This window comes from Emydura macquarii, unplaced genomic scaffold (assembly GCF_026122565.2).
Source record: "Emydura macquarii macquarii isolate MOO-44397 ecotype Brisbane River unplaced genomic scaffold, CSIRO-AGI_Emac_v2 contig_306, whole genome shotgun sequence".
NCBI classification, from domain to species: Eukaryota; Metazoa; Chordata; order Testudines; family Chelidae; genus Emydura; species Emydura macquarii.
In genome coordinates, this window is record NW_027130443.1 from 14137511 (window position 1) to 14157290 (window position 19780).

At 58.7% G+C, this 19780-nt stretch overlaps 2 protein-coding genes across 3 annotated transcripts in view; both read left to right on the forward strand.

Annotated features, from left to right (window-relative positions):
• Positions 1-4155, forward strand: part of ELL (elongation factor for RNA polymerase II) — a 79278-nt gene extending 75123 nt beyond the window's left edge. For both annotated transcript variants that reach the window (XM_067560822.1, XM_067560829.1), the window contains exon 12: positions 423-4155. In XM_067560822.1, coding sequence (XP_067416923.1) covers positions 423-527 — 105 coding nt within the window. In that variant the 3' untranslated portion in view covers positions 528-4155. The remainder of the gene's footprint in view (positions 1-422) is intronic.
• A 6762-nt stretch (positions 4156-10917) lies between these two features.
• On the forward strand, positions 10918-18214 carry ISYNA1 (inositol-3-phosphate synthase 1). The gene is made up of 11 exons (XM_067560842.1): positions 10918-10946; positions 12250-12374; positions 12766-12927; positions 13391-13520; positions 13675-13868; positions 14334-14483; positions 14813-15028; positions 15484-15648; positions 16609-16722; positions 16955-17172; positions 17502-18214. Exons 2-11 carry the CDS (start codon positions 12261-12263, stop codon positions 17698-17700), a joined length of 1662 nt encoding a protein of 553 aa, XP_067416943.1. The 5' UTR covers positions 10918-10946; positions 12250-12260; the 3' UTR covers positions 17701-18214.
• The last annotated feature ends 1566 nt before the right edge of the window (positions 18215-19780 follow it).

Consider the following 19780-nt stretch of genomic DNA (forward strand, 5'->3'; position numbering starts at 1 on the left):
AATGACCTCATGCGGACAGGGCTTACAGCTGTCTCCCACTTATGGGGATGTTTTGCCGCCTTATTGGAGTGACCCTGCACAGAACAGCTTTCCAATTTCAGCTTGAGGATGCTTTGAGTCATAGAACTGGTCCACACCATCCATGACCAGCACAGTTTGTTGTGACCTGGCAACAACAAATCCAAGTGCCTTTAAGAGAGGAGGAAAGATTTTGCTGACCAAGAAACTGAACTGGATGGTAAAACTGTTGGGTTCATCGATGATTTAGGAATAATGAATGTCCATCCACTGCACCAGCAAAGGAACAAAACTTCAGTCCCTGCTGATAACTACCATTCTGGGGCTCTCTGTTTGTGCTGTGTGTTATGATAGAATTGGAGAATTATTAGCTTCACTAATTGTATCTTCTTTTTTTCTTGTAGACAAACCCTAATTACAGCCAAGAAAAGAATCGCTGTGAATACCTCCACAACAAACTGGCTCATATAAAAAAACTGATAGCAGAGTATGACCAACAGCAGTTTTAGTATTGGCACTAATATCTGGACTGGGTTGTGCAAAAAAATTCCCTCGGATATCACTTTTTCCTTTATACAACTAAAAAATCAATTCCTTTCAGAGATGAGCACTAAGCCCTTGTGGTTGGAAGAACTTGGGGATTGTTGTGCTGCGGAGTCTGTCCTGCCAGCATCTGAGCCAACTAGCCAACATAGCCCTCTGTTTTACCCTCTCTGAATGTTGGGAAGTAGAAAAAGGAAAATCTGCTTATTTGAAGCCAGCCTTTGACACTTAAGGGAAAATTTGCCCCAACTGAATAAAACTCGCAAAGGTAAAGAATCAATAGTTTTCATGGATTAAAGTTTGGATGAAATTTAGTTATCGCTGGGCCAGCTCTTGCAGTGCTGCGTGTTCTGTTCTGCAAATGGCGAGGAACTGGAATGCTGCTAAGTTACCTCCTTCCTGGCACCTGCGACTGTTCATAGGCAGGCTGTCTGCGCTATGTGGCACCGTCTTAAATACTCCCCAGAGCTCTCCTTGCTTGTTCCTGTTTGTCATCTTCTCCAGTTTTTGCTCTCCCTGAGGTGGCTGTGTCAGCAGGAGGGAAACTGCCCAGGAATCTGCACCGAATGCTTTGTCTGATGCAGACTTTGGATTCTTCGTATATAAAATCTCGTATCCGGTTTGTGCATTTGGAAGCAGTTGGCGTAAACTTTGCAATGGTTTCTGCAGTGTGCACAATTCAGTCAGCCTGCATTATACTTCATATACTAATGCCAGGAAGACGGAGATCTGTCTTTGACTTTTATAGTTTTATACCAAGGCAGTCAATTTTATTAATTGCTAATAAGACTGAGGTCTATTTTTCTATATATATATAAATATATATATATAAAAAAAGCATCTTTTCTAAAACCGTGCCTCCCTTTTCCTTTTAGGCCAAGTGTTTCAGAACCTTTCCTGTCTTATAACTGCAGTATTACTAATGCTCATTGGCTAATTACCCAGAGAAGTTATTTTGTTGTTTGTAATGACCCTTAGAAGGGGATAAATAAGAATTTGGTGAGGTGGGAAGGGGGTGATGCTTTTTTGTTCTGTGTTCTGCACATTTCCAAAGAAGCAGCAGCAGAAATCAGACACTCAGAAGAGGAAGCTGGACTTGTTTGAGAGAAGTAAGGTAGCATTTCCAGTGTGGGTCACTTACACTATTGTGCTTTGTCCAACCAGCTTCTTGTTGCAGCCTTTCTTCTTGATTTTTGGACTTGAAGGGAACATTTTACAACGTGAACAGGGAGTGAGGAACTCGACAGAAAGCACAAAGGTGCTCTTTAACTCTGTGGCTTTTACCTTTAATCCTGCCAGCTGGTGTGGTTTTGTTTTTTAACCTGTTCCTGCTTCCACTGTATCTCATAAACAGCAGAGATTTCCTTTTGTCCAGCAGTGGCTCCTTCCATCAGAGGTCACATTGAAGAATGTGATCCTCTGAGAGAGTGAAATGGCAGCCAGGTCATCAGGAATAAAAAGGGGAACTAGTTCTTCTCTGACTAGGTTCTGTTTTGTGTTTTGTTGCCCAAGAAAATGGGGGTCCGTCTGAAATAATTCCATTCGAACTGGACTCTGTTGCTGCTAGTTTTATAGGCTTGTACTCCAAAACCTCTCACCATTTGTTGTCTTAAAAGGGCCCTTGTTCAAGTTTGTATATAGTTTTAAACTTTCAGAGTTTCTCTTTCCTGCCTAGTCCTCCAACACCGGGGGGTGGAGGGGGGTCACTGATGCTGCCTTCATGAGCTCCCGACAGGATCTTGGCATTTCACTCCTCAGAAGATTGGTGTAGTGCTGAAAGGATCCGTTTGCATACACAGCTATGCGGAGAGCAGTGTTCCTGGTGTGGAGGTCTGCAGCTGTGCTCCATGGATAGTCAGTGACCAGCTAAGTTCTGCAGACCAGCAGAGGGCCTCAAGCGTTTTGAAAACCAAGCAGTAAAGGATTGGTAAGGAGTCTGGGAGGGCAAGGGGGGAATCTGAGGATCTTGATCTGCAGAATGACTTGGTGGAAGAACCCAATGTTAGTGGGAGCGAAGTCTCAGCAGACTTCTGAAGTTGTAAGGAAAATGTTGGTGACTCCACTTCCCCTACAGACAGAGCAGACTAAAGTTCTGTGGGGTAGTGGGGCAAGGGAAAGTGGTTCTTGGCTTGTGATATAACTAGCTGTCTTCAGAACACCCCGTGCCATTGGTGCTTCCAGTGGATAGGGAAAGCTGAAAAATATGGATGATTTAAAGTGAAAAGCTTTTGTCAAACAAGTTTTTTTTCTTGAATGTTGCTCCTGATAAGTACGCAAGTGTCCCCTCTCCACCAACAGCAAGTGGTGGTCAAGGGATTGTCAGAAAGAAAGGGCATCCGTTTTCCCTCGTAGGAGCTCAGATCCTGCTAAAGCCATAGAGTCTCTGAAAGAGCTTTGATCCGACAGACTTTCTGAGCTTTGAGTTGCACCAAGAGGTATTTTATTAGAGCATCAGTGACCTGAGTTGTTCCCACTGTGGTTATTGGGATGGCTGCATTGCCCTGCTGCAGGGCTCCCCTTCCACCTTGTTTGTGTACTTCTCACTGGGGTCCCCACAGACCTGCAGGCGTGTTTTGTGAGGAGTCGCGCTGCGAGGCCCGAACAGTGGCTTGCTAGCCTGCAACTGTGGGAATCCAGCATCTTCTGGCAGCAGCACTAGATCTGTGTAAAGCCTCTGTCCTAAGGCAGCATCTCCCCATTGCATCCTGACTTCTGGATGCAAACAGCAACGTTCTCCCAGAAGGTGCAAGCCATTGGGGCTTGAGTGTTCTTTGATCAGTGGCTTTGAGACTGAGCTAATCTGTAGCACAAACAACATTTGTCAGCCAACATAAATAGTCTTTTAGTAAAAGAAACACAAAGTATGCTTTCTCTTGGAAATGCCAGGAACCCCAAAACTCCAAACTGGCAGAAAGAGGCATCAGTTATGAACCAAGGTAGATAAATTCTTCCACAAAAACACTTCTCCTTCTGATCCGTAATATTCTGAAAGGATTTTGGGCCATTTTTTTTTTTTTTTTTTTGGAGGGAAATAGTAATGGATCTGTCTTTATACATCTGCTAGAAGATATTTTTGCAAAGAGAGTTGTATACAAAGATGTGTTATGTACATTGACATGTATATTCTGGAACTTCTAGAATTGGAATATAAAACTGAAAGAATATTTAATTACTATCCAAACTGTGAGACCCAATTAGCTTTTAACAATTTTCTGCTTGTTTTCTTTTGGACTGTTTTAAGTAGGCACAGCTGCCTTTTTTTTTTTTTTTTTTTTTTTTTAAATAGAGGGAGTATGAAACTAGGCAAATCTTGTGCTTTTTGGGTTAATAGAAACCAGTTCTAGGTGATTACGTATGATCTAACTTATTGATACTGTGTTTTACTTTGTAATATTGTACTGTGGATAAAACTATATTGAGCCATGGAGTTGGAGTTTACAAAGAGCTTTTCACTTTGCCAAAATGTTACAACGTAAAGGCAGCATACTCTTCAGCTTTCCTAATCTTTTCTTAAAGAGCTAGTGTCTTTTTGTACACTAAAAAGCTGAATGGTGATTTTGCAACATATAATAAATTCACTGTATTGGAAAACAAGCATGACAAAGTTGTATATTTCTTTTCAGAGTTTACTTCTGGGTATAAGTGGCTGGCATGGATTTTAACCCCCGAAAGAGAATGAACCAGAATTTTTTAAATGTTGGGCTAAAATTCTGTATTGCAAACCATAAGGAGTACCAGTGCAATAGAAAAGAGAAACAGTGGCCCACCATATGGTATGATGCTTATTAGACTGTGGTCTGGGTACATCCCAGGGCAACCTTTCAGCCTGTCACCCTGAAAAGAGTTGGGAACTCTTTCACCCAGGAAACTTCATTGCAGATGCAGAACCATGTAGCTTTCAGTGAAATTTTTCTCTGTTCCTGAGTGACTGAAGCTCAGCGTCCTTAGAAATCTCCCTGAAGATCTCAGTGACTCAGTTGGGATTTGAATTCAAGATCAGCTGCCTTGTGTCCTTAGAGCTTTAAGATCTGTTCACTCAAATTGCCTCTGATTTATCCCCTTTCTCTCCGCACTCCAGTGTCATTTCTTCATCCAAAGCCCTGTCTGTCTGCAGTATCTAGATGCTTCCCTGTCCTCCGTCACCCTAGTAGCCTAGTGCCTGATGGCCGTTTTTACTCTCAACCCTTCAGGGTAAAGTGTGGGCAAGGTGCTCTCTGAAGTGGAATAATCCTAATCTGATGATGATCTAGCTGGGGGATTAATAGTTATTTTTATGAGTCCTGCCCTACTTCCCTGCATCTGTTCATGGGGCGGGGGTTGGCAAGAAGAGAGATCTGTGGCCCTCTGGAAAATTTCACGATCACCAATGTCCACTGCAAGAATGACCAGGAGGAAATGGTGTTGGTGAGCCAGGAGGTAGCACCCTCCAGTGGGTACGGACTCTCACCTAGGGACAGGGTCGCAGAGCCCTCGCAAACTGAGATGGGACATTTGAGGGGACACAAATGCCAGCTAGAAAATCAGGATTTAAAACCTGGCTGGTGGAAACTTAAGGGAGCTCCTGTCCCCTGCCCAGGCTACAAAAGCTGAAGTCCTCATTTGCAGCTTATTGTCTAGAAACCTGACCCTGGCAGGCTGCATGTTTGATGTGTAAATGATAACCATGCTCTGCATGTTTAAACATGGCAGTGACTGAAAGGGGCCGGTAGTTTCCTGAGAAACTGTAGCCTGTGGCATTACTTTAAAATGTAGATTTTGTCCCCTTTAAACTGCTGCTCCTTTGCCTTTGTATCTGACTTACTGCTTGCCTGTGTGGCAGCGTTCATACGTAAACGGGACCGGGCCACCAGGTCAGCATCACTGGCAGTACCAGCTTGGAAGAGCAGGGATCAGGGAAGCAAGGACTGCTGCACCTCAGGATGAAAATGCATTGGCAGACGTGAAGGGGCTCAGAACTTGGATGTGGCAGAGCTGTCTGGGGATCCAGGGGTGGAAGAACGACCCCAGCAAAGCAAGTTTGTGTGAAGTCCTGGTTTCTAATGTGTCACCAAAAGTACCTGTCCTCTCACTTCAGATACTTTCAAAGAGGGAGTACATGAGTAATCGCACTGAGAGAGCAGGCGAGGGGAGGAAATCCAGTCTAATACAGGAATGAAATGAGAACAATTAGTGACTGGTCAGTATCCAAACACATTTCTAAAATACTTCTGTTCTTCCTTTAGCAGCTGCTGTCTGTTTTGTGACCACCTCCACCTCCTCTATTGGGGAGAGTGACACAAGTTCATAGATGTCTTTTCTAAGACCAAAAGGACCATACATGGGAATACGCTTTCCAGTTACAGCATCCACCATTCAAGAAGGATGTTGATAAACTTGGGACGGTTCAGAGAAGAGCCATGAGAATGATTAAGGGATTGGAAAACCTGCCTTAGAGTAACAGCTTCCCGGAGCTCTGTCTATTTAGTTTAACAAAGAGGAGGTTAAGGGCTGACGTGATCAGTTTAGTTACTTCTCCAGGGAACAAATATTTGATAATGGGGGCGTCCATCTAGCAGAAAGAGGTGTAACAAGATCTAATGGCTGCAAGTTAAAGCTAAACTTCAAACTAGAAAAAAGGTGCAAATTTTTTAATGAGGGTAATTAACGACTGGAACAATTTACCATGGGCTGTGGTGGATTTTTCCATCACGTGCAATGAATCCAGACTGGATGCTTTCATAAAAGATCTCTTCTAGTGCAAACAGGAATGGTTATGCAGGAAGTCAGACTAGATGATCAGTGGTCCATTCTGGCTTTATTAATCAGCTAGTCTGACCTCCTGCACAACATTGGCCACAGAATGGCACCCAGTGCTTCTGTATCTGTCTCTAGGTGGAAGCAGTGCTGGTTTATTTAGGCCAGTAACCTCTGAGTGTCTAAATAGCAAATGCTTCAGAGGTGCAGGAAACCATGTAATGGAATAACCTGCCTGTAACAACAAGGGCTTCTTCCTCCCCTCCTTACAACAGCTGACTGATGTAGGAGCATGAGGATTTATATCCCATACGCATGTAGCTACACTGGAGACTACATGAGTTATCCTGATCCATCTGCACAGGTCAATTCTTTTGAATCCCGCTAAGTACTTGATCTCCTGTGCTGTGAGTTCTGTAGTTTAATTACATGTTCTGTTATAAAGATTGTATTTCGTTTTTAAATTTCTTTCATGCATTCAATTTCCTTTAATCTTTTTATCAGCTGAGATCAATGAGTTCCAGATCTCCCTTCTCTGTGCCCTTCCTTATTGGATGTACCTCCGTCAGGTTCTCTTTGAAAAGCAGGCGGCAGAAGGTAATCTCCCTACGGGTGGAAGCCTCCCAAAGCGCACTCGCAGTAGCTGATCCTGTTCAAAGTCCTGTTCTGTCTCCTCCCCTGTTCCCAGGAGCTGGGCAGGGGGCTGCCGTAGGCTGTAACGAGCACTGACATTGCAAAAGCAAAAACAGTACCATGCAAGGCAGATGAAGACCGCTTGCCCTTTGGACAGAGGCTACGTTAGATTGCCAGCGTGGAATGTTTGTGTAAATAGTACGATTTCTCGGCTGTTCCTAGGCCATAGATGGCTGTCCCATTGTGTTCCAGCTGTGAACCAATTAACGGGATGCTTGGAGTCTTAGCAAGGCTGCACGAGAGAAACCTGCCAATGGAAATTTACCAGCTGCTTCCTCTCTGCCAACCCAGCAGTGCCACAGAAGCTCCCTGTCTTATCTGAACCTAATTGTCTGGAAATTTGACTCTGCTGTCCATTAGCTGAAAGTTTAATGTGCAAGCAATAACCGGCTCCCGGCCTGTGTGCTCTCAAACCCCAGCCATCCGTTCAGCGGAAGCCACGGAAGCCAGGGCTGCGAACAGGTGCCAGTGTGAGGTGGTGAGCGCTGTGCCTGGGTGCAGTGAGCTCTTCGCTTTCTCACAGGGACTTCTGTGCTACCCCCTCAATCCCCTCACGCCAGGTGAGCAGGTGTCAAGGGATGGGAGCAGCAGCTTGTGCTGAAATGAGAAGAGTCGACACACAGTGAGGCAAGTGGCACCAGCCTGGAGTTGTGGGATTTAGCAGATTTGGTTACTTCTGTGTAGCCTTGAAGGGGCAGACGGCCAGGGCTAAGAGTATTCGACTCTCCGCCTTTTTAAATGCTAGGCTACCCCGGCCATGAGCTCTTTCCAGGTGCCCCCTGTAACATTCCTATCATGCCAGCGGGGTGCTGCCTAAGAGACGTGCTTCTCTGTCCTACCCCCCTGGTGGGGATAAAGGTGCGGGAGGGAAAGGCAGTCGGATAGTACAGGGGAGGGGAGCCATCAGAGTACAGTGGATAAGGCTCCAGGCCCCGGCTGGTGCCACTAAACAAATTCTACCCATGCAGTAACTTCACTTGGGAACGCACAGGGGTGTTCTGGGGATGCCTTTCCTGCAGTTAGGGCTTGTCCATCTAGCTGTCTGCCTGGGCCGGCGCCCAGAACAGCTGCCAGCCTGGAGGGCTGTGTGTTGAGTCTCAGGGGCACCAGCTGGATGTGCTCCAAGGCCCCGTCCTGGCAAAACCTTAGCAACACCAAGCTGCTCCTTGGTTTGTTCATTTAAAAATGCTGCTGCCCTCCCTGGTCTGCTCCCGGCCCTCTAGTGGCTTCCCCACCATAGTGCAGGCTCTGCCAAGAAAGACGTCCTGCCCCGTGCGCTCGCAGACAGGCACTCCAGCTCTGCCCGGCTTACGCTCCTCCAGCCCTGCTGAACTCCAGGCAGCTTGCGGGCTGGCGCGGGGCTGGGGGCTAGGCCCCTGGAGCACGGTTAATGACCCCCGGCCCCTGTGCTCCAGCTAGGCCCTCGCTCCCTCGACTGCTGGCGCGGGAAGCTGCAGCCAGGCGTTGAGGAACTGCTCCCTGTGGCCAAATAGCTCCGGGGCTGGGGCGTGTAGGTTGCTGCTCAGGGCGCCTTGCGAAGCCTGGGGCAGCTGTCATGTCTCGCTGCAGGGGGAAGGTGGCTTTTCATGGTGGTTTCCAAGGGCTGCTGTTGTGGAGGTCAGCGCGGTCTCCATGGACACCAGGGGCGGGTGACACTTTGCCAGCAGGCAGCCGGTGTTCAGCAGAGGGCTGGGAAAGTGGGCCATGCTGTTGTCCTAAAATAGAAACTAGGGGGCCCCGGCTCGCTGGTGTCTGAAAGGGAGCGCAGCCGCCAGCGGGGCAGGCTGGGAACAATGGGGGAAGTCAGGGGAGGGGGTGACCAGGGAAAGCAGTGGAAAAGTACCAGCACGAAGTCCCCTGACCAAGCTGCTTGTACAAAGCAAGGTTGTGTTTGTGTCACTGATTTGCTGAGGCGCTGGCACTCTAGCCCTGGGTTCATTTTGTCCTTCGGCTGCACACTGAAGACAGCATTGTTCAGCGGGGCCCAAGGCAGCCAGGCTTTCTGGGGGGTGCTAAAGCAGGGAGCTTTTCCCCTTGGGTTATTGCTCACGCTCAGGATGCTTTCCTGCCCAGGGCCGAGACTGGACTAGTGATCAGCAGGGGCTTTCCCAGGGGAGCTGGGCATGGGGCAGTTCTCCGCTGCAAGCTGCTTGGGACACTACAGAAGCTGAAGGAGGGTGGCAGCAGAAGAGGGGCGAGTGCGGTGGAAGGTTTGCTCTGAGCACGTGATAAATCTCTGCCTCAGCTTCCTAGGCGCCAGCCTCGCATGCAGTGCTGGCCGCTGCTCACAAGCCCGGGTTGCACCGGGTATCACTGTTGAGGTGTGGAGGCCCTTTCTGCAGTGTCCCAGCCTCACCCGCCCTCGCCTGGCCGGCTGCATGGGCTGCTCTGTGGGAGCTCCCTGGACTCATGTTCTCCCTGCAGTGGCAGGTTTGAGGCAGAGTTTGCAAAGCACCATGGGCACCTTTAAGGATAAAAAGTGCTTGGAGGAGGATAGAGAGAGCCAAATCCAGCCCTGGGAGGAAGCAACTTCACCTCTACTGCCTGCAGCAGGCCTGTTTCTAGCAGGGCAAAGCCTGCCCCTTTTTCTCCTCTCCAGCTGCTTGTGGGGGGTGCAGCGCGTTGGCAGCAGCATAGCTCCCTCCTCCCGGGCCCTGCCCTCTCTGCGTGCGTTAACGTAGCGCCCGCCACCCTCAGAGCCTGCTGCGGCCGGGAGGCTCCTGTGGGAGCTAGACCCCGGCTGTCAGCGAGGCTGCAGGGTACCCCTCTGCCCGTTCTCCAGCCAGCAGCGGGTGGGCAGCTGTCATGAGACGGGCCAGGCTGCTCTGAGCACCTGCTCCAGCAGGGCCTGAGGGATCCCCCCCCCCCCCACTGTGGATTATTAACAATAATTAATGCTGCTGCCTGTGGGCCTCTCTGCTACCAGCCCAGCCCCCGGGGCTGCAAGGAAGGACAAACACTTCAGGCCTGGCTGCCGGCAGGTGTGGTGCAGCGTGAGAGGTGCTGGTGAGGTGGGGTGGGGTCCAGTGCCCCACAACAGAACCGGGGGGGGGGGGCTGGCAGGGAATCCCTGGGCAGAGAAGGGGAGGAAGGGAGCAGCCCCTCTGCCTGCGCCCACTGCTGGGAGGTCGGGATCATGCCCCCCTACACCTAGTGCTGGGTGGAGCCTGGCCTCTGGTCCCAGCGGCGGGCAGGGCAGGGCAGGGCAGGGCAGGGGCGCTAGATGCCCGTGGGCTGTGGCCCTGTGTCAGGCCGGCTGGGTTCTCTTTGTTCCCGGCAGACGCGGGGGGTGCATGCAAACACCTTCGCCTTCCTCTACGGCCGCCGCAGGCCCCTGCTGCGCACGGGGCTGTACCAGGAGCGGCTGAAGAGCGGCAGGGCCCCGGAGCCCTTCCCTGGCGGGGCTGCCCCATGTCTCAGGGAGGCCAGGCCTGTGTGGCTCTGGCTCCTTTCTTGGCTCCCAGGGGCAATCAGCCCCCAGCCCCCCATCTGCCCAGGGGCTTCTCAGCTGCCCCCGCCCCACACCCGCTGCCCCGGGCTGCGAAGGGCACCCTCCTCTCCTCTGCGGGGGGCGGGGGCTGTGCTCGCCCACACAAGGCGCGGGGACCGGGTTAAAGCTCCCCATGGCCAGGGCCAACGGGGGGGGGGGGGGGGGGGCGCCTGGGGCCCTCCCAGGGCTTTAACTCCTGGGGGGGGGTGGCCCCTCTCCCGGCCAGCGGCCTCAGCCCAGGGGTGTGGGCAGGTAGTAATGCTAGCTGGGGGGGGGCACGTGCACCCGGCCAGGGACACGCCGCGGGGGCGGGGGGGGGGGCCGTGCGCGGTGCAGGCAGGCGCGTGGGGGCCGCGCAGCTGATGGAAATTTACGGCGGGGCGGAGCCGCGGGGGGGGGCGGGCCCTGGGAGCCCTTTAAACCGCGGAGCAGCCGCGCCCCCCTCCCAGCCGCGGGGCAGCAGCAGCCGGTGAGTGGCAGTGTGGGGCCGGGGCCGCCCCTGGAGCAGCCGGGCTGGGTGTGGGGGGCAGCGGGGGGGCTCGGTTCTAATCCCGCCGGGGCGGAGACTCCCCTCGGGCCGGGCCGGGCCGGGCCGGGCGCCGCCCTCCGCGGCAGGGCCGAGGTCAGGGGCTCTGCCCCATGGCCGGGGGGCAGGGACAGGCGCCCCCCTCCCCTGCCAGCACGAGAGCCGGATCCTCCTCCCCCCCCCCCCCCGCCCATGGACCCCGCTGAGCCTGGGCGTTCTCCCTGCGAGTCACATGGGGAAACTGAGGCACGGGGCGGGACCGCCATCGGCCCCCCCCCAGGCGGGAGGGGGGTGAGGCTGCGAGGCGCGGGGCAGCGGAGATCTTGGCCCCCGTCAGAACAGCGGGGGGGGGGGGTGAAGCCGCTGGGAGCAGGGAAAGGGGCTCCCCGAAGAGCTGCCCCCGGCCAGGCCCCCCCGAACCCCGCCCTCCCCTGCCCTCATCGGAGCCGGTGCGGCGGGCTGCACAGTCACGGCACTGCCTGCCCCGCCCTGCCCGCGGGGGGGGGGGGGGCAGTGAGCGGCGCGGGGGGGTCTGGAGAAGGCTGGGCGGGGGGGAGGCGATGGGCCCTTCCCGGGGTGCAGCCGGGCGGGCGGGGGGCACCTGGCAGCCGGGCTGCGCTGAGCTTGTTCCCCTGCCCCGGGCAGCTTTGGGGTGTGTGGCTTGGCCGGGCGCTGGGGGGCTGGCGAGGGCGCTGGGGGGCTGGCGGAGCCGCACGTGCCCCCTGCCCTTTCCCCTCACTCTGCCATCCCCCACCTCCGGGGCAGAAAGCGCCTGCTCTGACCCAGCCGGAGCAGTGGGCCGGTTTGGTGGCTCTCTGGCATCTTCCCACGCTGGACGAGCCTGGTGCGCTGTCCCGGGCCGCCCCGACTCCGTCCTTCCACACGCCTCTGTCGGGCTCGCCGGCTGGCTCCTCCGTCTGCCGGCCTGTCCCCCCGCCTCATCCCTGCCGGCCGGCCTGACAGGGCGGCGCGGTCTGAAGCTAGGACGCCTGGGTTCTATCTCTGACCACCTGGGTGGCATTAGGAGGGCAAGTCACTTCACTTCTGCGTGCCTCAGTTTCCCTGTCTGTAAAATGGGTGTTATGCCCCATTTTAGCAAAGGGCTCCGGGGGGGGGGGGGGGGACAGCTGGGAGCATCCCAGTCGCCGGCACTGGCCTGGTGAGTGCTTTGCACCCTTGGTCCTGCTGGGGCCCGGGATGTGAGGCCTGGGCAGGTCTGGAAAGCTGTGCTCTCTCCGCGCCGCAGCTCCAGGAAGGATGGCGGAGACGTTCCGTGTTGAGAGCCCTGATGTGACCTACAGCAAGGACTACATCGAGGCCCGGTACACGTACAGCACCGTGCACGTGAGCAAGGAGGACGACATCATGAAGGTACCCGCTGTAGGCAGGCCTAGCGTAGAGTCCGTGCCTGGCGGGGGGGAGCGACGTCTGTTTGTCTACCCGCCTGCCCCGTTGGTAGGAGTGGCCGGGCTTTAAGGTCCGGCGTTAAACGGAGTCACGCTGGGGTTGATTTCCTTGCCTGCGGTGTCCCTTGGCTCCGACCTTTTGCAGAGGGTCAGTGCAGGACACGCCGTCCTGGCACCGGGGCCGGGGGCTGTTGGTCCGTCCCCCTGCAGAGCCCTGCTGTGCTTGGTTCCCTCGTGCCCCTGCAGAGCCAGCGGACGAGCGTGCCCCGAGCGAGTCGTGGCCCCTGCCCTGCCCTGCCCTGCACGCTCCGTGTCCTGGGTGCGAGGGCCTCACTGCCTGTGTCTGGGGCTCCCAGGTGAAGCCGTGTTCGACCAAGTTCACCTTCCGCACGGAGCGGCAGCTGCCCCGCCTGGGGGTGATGCTGGTGGGATGGGGCGGTAACAACGGCACCACGGTGACGGCGGCCGTGCTGGCCAACAAGCTGGGCCTCTCCTGGATGACCAAGACAGGGCGGAAGGTGAGCGAATCTCTTCCCCGGGCGTCTCGCACCAGCCCCCACGCGGCTGTGCCCAGCCGGCTTGTCTCGGGCGCCCAGGTGCCGCCCCAGCTAGCTGCCCAGGAGACGGAGCCATGCCTTGCCGGGGTGCCCCTGGCCGCGGGGCCTCGGCGCTCCGGCTGTGTCCCGGAGGCTCCCCCTGGCCGTGGGGTTGGGGGCCGGGCAGCACTGGTGGCCGTGTCTGCGCTGGCAGCAGCTGGCTGGGCAGGGGCTCGTGGAGCGCCGTGGCTGGGGGGGGGGGAAGCGCCTGGCTCCCGCGGTGATGGGGACGTGGTGCGCAGGGCTGTCTGCGCCGCGGGGCGGGGTCGGGCTGGGAGCTGGGTGTCACGGGCCGTGCACTCGGCCCGGCTCCCGTGGTGGAAGGTCCTGGGGGCAGGGGAGCCCCTGGGGTGCAGCGTCACGGTGCTGGTCTCCCTCTCCCCAGCACGCCAACTACTACGGCTCCTTGCTGCAAGCGTCCACCGTCTGCCTGGGCACCGGCCCCGCTGGCGACGTCCACCTGCCCTTCCGGGACCTGCTGCCCATGCTGCACCCCAACGACCTAGTCTTTGACGGTGGGTGGGGGCTGAATGGCCTGGTGGGGGGAGGGGAGCGGGGGGGCTGTGTGGGCGGAGGTGGGTGGGCGAGGAGGGGCTGTCTGGGCGGGGGGAAGTGGGGGCTGCCTGGGCGGGGCCCATGCGCTGACGGGCGTCTCCTCCCGCGTCTCAGGCTGGGACATCTCCTCGCTGAACCTGGCCGAGGCCATGAGACGGGCCCAGGTCCTGGACTGGCAGCTGCAGGAGCAGCTCTGGCCCCACATGGCGAAGCTGAAGCCCCGCCCCTCCATCCACATCCCCGGGTTCATCGCAGCCAATCAGGAGGAGCGAGCCGACAACGTTCTCCGTGGGGCAATGGCTGAGCAGGTGGGGCGGGGTGGGGGGCAGTACCTGTGGCTGCCGCAGCCGCCCCCAGGATCCCGTTGCCCTGGGGGGGGGGGGGTGACCCCAATGTAACGGGCTCCTGGGCTCTGTCCGGGGGAGGCTGCGTGGCTTTGACGCAGCCGCCTGGGCTGTGGGGAGCTGGGCTGGGATTTCGGGGTGGTCCTGGCTCCCCGCAGGGGGCCCAGCTGGCAGCCCTGGGCTGCACGCCAGCCGGGCGGGAGGTGGGGCCCTGTGCCCCACAGGGAGGCTGGGGGCAGCGTCCCGCCTCCTGCCCCGAAGCATCATCCCCGCTGCCTGCCGGAGCTGACCCGTGCTGGGCAGGCCAGGCTCCCTCCCCGGTGCAGAGGCCTGGGCGCTGGTGGCTGTGAGTGGGGGGCCGGGCAGCTTCCCCCCCGGGGCCCCTGTGCTGGGCGCCTGCTGCCGGGCACTGAGGAGCGCCCTCCGCAGGTGGCGCAGATCCGCAGGGACATCCGGGAGTTCCAGGCCAGCAGCGGGGTGGACAAGGTGGTCGTGCTGTGGACGGCCAACACGGAGCGCTGCTGCACGGTGCTGCCCGGCGTCAACGACACGGCCGAGAACCTGCTGCAGGCCATCGAGGTGAGACCCCCCCCGGCGGGCAGGGGCTGGCCTTGGCTCCGGGCGCGGCTGGCGGGGAGGCTGGTGCTGGCTTCTCTCGGTGGGGGGAGGATCTAGGGGGCTCTGGCCCTCGCCCTTCAGTGGAGTTGCAGCCCAGCCCTAGCGCTGGGGAGGGCGTGGCACGGCCTGATGGGGTTGGGGGGCCAGGAGCCCCGTTGAATGGGGGCCCAGCGGGGGGCCCTGTGCTGTCCCTGCCTGGTGCTCCCCTGGCTGGTTTGGGGGGACCCCTGCCTGCGCTCGGGGCAGGGGTGTCCCTGCGGCTCGGCCCTGAGCCCCCCCCATCTCCTCAGCGAGGCCTGGAGGTGTCCCCCTCCACACTCTTCGCCGTGGCCAGCATCCTGGAGGGCTGCGCCTACATCAACGGCTCGCCCCAGAACACCTTCGTGCCGGGCGCCGTGGCCCTCGCCCTGCAGCGCCGCGTCTTCATCTGCGGCGACGACTTCAAGTCGGGCCAGACCAAGCTCAAGTCGGTGCTGGTGGATTTCCTGGTCGGCGCCGGCCTCAAGGTGAGGGGGCCGGGGTGGGCGGGGCAGGCCCGGCTGGAGACGCCGCCAGGCCAGGTTGGCGGCTGCTGGGGGGGGCCTGGGTCGTTTCTGCTCCCCGAGCCCGGGGGCCGAGTGGCCTGGCCCTTCGCTCTGGGCCCCGGGCTGTCTGGGCAGAGGCTGCGGGTTGGGGGTAAGGCGGGGGAGGCTGCGGGCCGGGCGTGAGGAGCATCTGAGCGTCAGCCCCGCTCTGGGTCAGCTCAGGCTCCCTCCGCCTCGGAATCCAGCCAAACCTGTCCCACGGCATGTGCCGGAGCCGGCTGGCTGGGCTCCCTGGGAGGGAGCCGTGGCTGGCGGCGGAGGGGGGCAGGGAGACCGCGGCTGCCCCAGCTGGCTGCTGCTGCTTTGTCCTGTGGCTGGGTGGGGCCTGAGGCTGCAGCCCCCCCCTCGCACCCCACACCTGCCGTCTCTGCCCCCAGCCTGTCTCCATCGTGAGCTACAACCACCTGGGCAACAACGACGGGAAGAACCTGTCGGCCCCGCTGCAGTTCCACTCCAAGGAGACCTCCAAGAGCAATGTGGTGGACGACGTGGTGCAGTCGAACCCCCTGCTCTATGGGCCCCAGGAGAAGCCCGATCACTGCGTGAGTCCGAGGGGAGGAGGGGACCTCGGGAGCTGCCTTGTCCGACCCCTGCTCGCAACAGGACCAGCCCCTGCTCAGACCATCCCAGCCGGGCCTTAAACACCCCTAAGGATGGAGAGTCCCCCCACCTCCCCCGTAACCCATCCAGCGCTTCCCCACCCTTAGTGAAAAACTTTTAACTAATGTCCAACCTAGACCCCCCCCTCCCCCCCCGCAACTTGAGACCGTTGCTCCTTGTTCTGTCACCTGTTCTGTCACCACTGAGAACAGCCTAGCCCCATCCTCCCTGGAACCCCCTTTCAGGTAGTTACAGGCTGCTATCAAATCTCCCCTAACTCTTCTCTTCTGCAGACTAAACAAGCCTGGTTCCCTCAGCCTCTCCTCATAAGTCTTGTGCTCTAGCCCCCTAATCGTTTTTGTTGCCCTCCGCTGGACTCTCTCCAACTTGTCCACATTTAGTAGTGGGGGGCCAAAACTGGACACAATACTCTAAATGTGGCCTCACCAGTGCCGAATAGAGGGGAATAATCACTTCCCTCCATCTGCTGGCAATGCTCCTACTAATGCAGCCCAATATGCCATTAGCCTTCTTGGCACCCAGGGCACACTGCTGATTCATATCCAGCTTTTTATCCACTGTTACCCTCAGGTCCTTTTCTGCAGAACTGCTGCCTAGCCCGTCGGTCCCCAGTCTATAGCTGTGAATGGGATTCTTCCGTCCTAGGTGCAGGACTCTGCACTTGTCCTTGTTGAACCCCATCAGATTTATTTTGGCCCAGTCCTCCAGTTTGCCGGCCCTCCAGCATATCGACCACTCCCCTTAGCTCAGGGTCATCTGCAAACATGCTGAGGGTGCAACCCACCCCATCCTCCATCGTACCCCTCTGCTGTGGGGAGCAGCCCCCTCTCCCCCTGGCCTGGGGCGCTCCGGGGCCGGCACTGAGGTGCTGTTGGTTGCAGGTGGTGATTAAGTACGTGCCGTACGTGGGCGACAGCAAGCGGGCGCTGGACGAGTACACGTCGGAGATCATGCTGGGCGGCACCAACACCCTCGTCATCCACAACACCTGCGAGGTAGGGGCTGGGCCGGGGGAGGAGAGGGGCTAGTCCCGGCCGGGAGGCGACCTCCCAGGACGAGGTCATGGAGTCGGTGCCTCTCCCCACCCTGCCCCACGCTGGTGCTGAAGCAGGGCTGGGGGGAGCATGGGGCCACCTGGACCTGGGCTGGGTCTGCCTTGGAGAGCTGGGTGTGGGGCAGGTGGTGCCCGGCCCTGAGCCCCTGACTCACTTTGCCCCCCACCCCCAGGACTCGCTGCTGGCCAGCCCCATCATCTTAGACCTGGTCATCCTGACCGAGCTCTGCCAGCGCATCAGCTTCTGCACCGAGAGCGACCCCGACTTCCAGGGCTTCCACAGCGTCCTGGCCATGCTGGGCTACCTGTGCAAGGCTCCCCTGGTGCCCGCGGGCGCCCCCGTCGTCAACGCCCTCTTCCGGCAGAGGAGCTGCATCGAGAACATCCTGAGGTACCCCCGCCCTCTGCCCTGCCCCGGGGCACCAACCCCTCCCCTGCCCGCCTCCAGCCGGTCTGTGCCCCCATGCCAGGGGTGCCTGCTCCATCCCCCACACTTCCAATCCAACTCCCGTCTGCCTCTGCCACCCCCAGGGCCCTCCGGGAGCCGCCCGGGCCCTTAGCTGAGCCGGCTGGGATGGGCACGTTGTAGCAGCTGCCATGGGACCTGGTGCAGAAAGCCCCTCCGGGGCCTGCGGTGCCCACCCCACATCCTGCCTCTGACATCCCCTTCCCCCCAGGCCAGGCCCGCTGACGTGCCGCTCTCTCTGCTCCTGCCCCCAGGGCCTGCGTGGGGCTGCCCCCCCAGAACCACATGCAGCTGGAGCATAAGATGCAGCGGCCGTGTCCCAGCCTGAAGCGAGTGTGGCTGGCCGCGTGCTCCGTCTCGCCCAAGAAGGTTGCTGCCCAGGTGAACGGCTACCTCTGCCCGTCCACTAATGCGCACGCCCCCTCGCCGGCCCCCCTGCACGGCGACAGCTAGGGCCTCGCCCCATGGCCCCAGCGCCCCCCGGCTCCAGTGCCGCTAACTGGAAGCTGGGAAGGTTTATTTTCCTGAATAAAGTGTGAGCTCGGAAGTCGCTGTCTGGGCTGGTCCCTCTGCAGCTCCCGCGCTGCCTGGCCGCTGTCCGGGTGCAGGGTGTGTCTGGGGGGGGGAGCTGTGCCCATGTTGTAGGGTGCACCCCGGGGCCCCCCCTTCCACTTGGACAAGTCCTGCAGCTGCACCCAGCTGCCTGGCAGGGCCCCCTGCTACTGCAGGTGTGGGTCTCTGCCCCAGTGGGCCACGGCCATGGGCTCTCTGCAAGGTGTGGGGGGCAGGCGGAGCAGCCCCAGCTGCCCCCTCGTGGTCCTCACCCCCCTTCCTGCTCTGGGGCTCAGGTCCAGGGCCGTGCTGGCTGTGCGCTGGTAGGCAAAGGGTAGCAGCCTGCCCTGCTCCGGCAGGAGGGGCTGGTGGTGGGGCCCCCCCACGCTCACTGCTGTGGGGCCGGGGGCCGAGATGGAGACAAAGCCGGCCCAGCTATGAAAAAAATCAAATTACATTTATTGATGCAGGTTTTTTTAGAGGTTTTTTTTTTTTTTTTGTTTTTGTTTTTTTGATAAGCAACTTTCAGGCTAAAGCCTCCGGCCTGGCCGCACAGCCACTATCCCTACAGCCTGACTAAGCTAGCACGGGGCCCCCGCCCCCCAGGGGCCCAGCCTGCAGCAGGGCCGGCCCACGGACACGGAGGGTGAGGGATCCCCCCAGACAGCAACACAAACAATCTCCAACCAGCAAAGGCTCCCCCGCCCGGGGGGGGGAGGGGCGGGGGCAGCTGTACAAAGGGGCGGGGGTGGCGAGGGGGGCTGGTGCCGAGGTCCTTCATGTTTATAAAAGGGGGGGAAAAAATCCTTCATGGTACAGTTAAAAGTGGTCCCTGGGGGGCAAAAGAGGGTGGGGGGGGGCCTATGTACACTTGCCTCCCTTGGCCACAGGGGGAGGGGCTGAGCCAGGCCCCGTCTGTCTGGGTGTGGGGTGGGGGGGAGATCACAGTGGCTGAGCAAACAGACAGGCCTGCTGGGGGGGGCTTTCCCTGGAGACTCCCTAAGGCATTCCCTGCTGTGGAGGGGCCCTGGGAGGGGTGGAGGGGTGCAGTGGGGGATGAGCAGGGCTGCCTTGCCCGCAGTCTCAGAGCAGTAACCCTGCAGTGGGGGGGGGGGGAGTGCCCCCTGACAAATGGGGGGTGTCAACTTCCTGGGGGAGAGGCTCGGGGGGGGGGGGGGGGGGGTTACTGGGCAGCACAAGGGGCTAGAGGCAGCTTTGCTTAGCCAGCAACAAAGGGGGGGGCAAGGGTGCTGGTGGCAAACGCTGCTGGGGGGGGGCTCTGCCGGGCCCCCTAGTGCCAGCAACTGTGGGGCTGCTGGGGGTGGAAGCTGGGGCTGGGCCTGTTTCCAGGAGGCAGGCGCTGCAGCGGGGTTGGGCACAGAGCGTGAGGGCAGCAGCCTGCCCCACGGCGTGGAAGGGGCGGGGGGGGTTTGCCAATGATTAGATGAGCCCGGTGCAGGTAACCCTGCCACTGCCCCCGCTGCGGGGGGGGGGCTGGAGAGGCAGTTGCGGGGGCAAGCTGCAGCGTGGGGCTGGATTCTGAAGCCCCCCCACTGCTCAGCCTGGCAGGGGCTGCCCCGGCTCGAGCAGCTGCAGCAGGAACTGCAGGGCGTGTGCCCCCCCCCCAGCCGGCTGCTGGGGCGCCTGGGGGGGTGGAAGCTGAGGACTGGGGTGGGGAAAGCCCATGATAAATTAAACCCTGTACAGTAAAACGAACCCTGAAATAAATACCCCCCACCCCCCCGTCTGGGGCTGAGCACAGCTGGGGGCAGCCTGGCCTCCAACCCCGTCAGGGCTGAGGGCCACCTCAGAGCAGGGCTGGTACCGACCCCCTCCCCCCCCCCCCCCGTGGGAGCTGGGGGGGTCTGGGGAGCCCACCATGGGGAGGCAAGGCCATGTCACGGTAAACCAGCCCTGGCCACACGCAGGCCCACCTGTGCCCCCGGCCTGCGGCCCCGGGCGGGGAAGGAGGCTGCCCCGG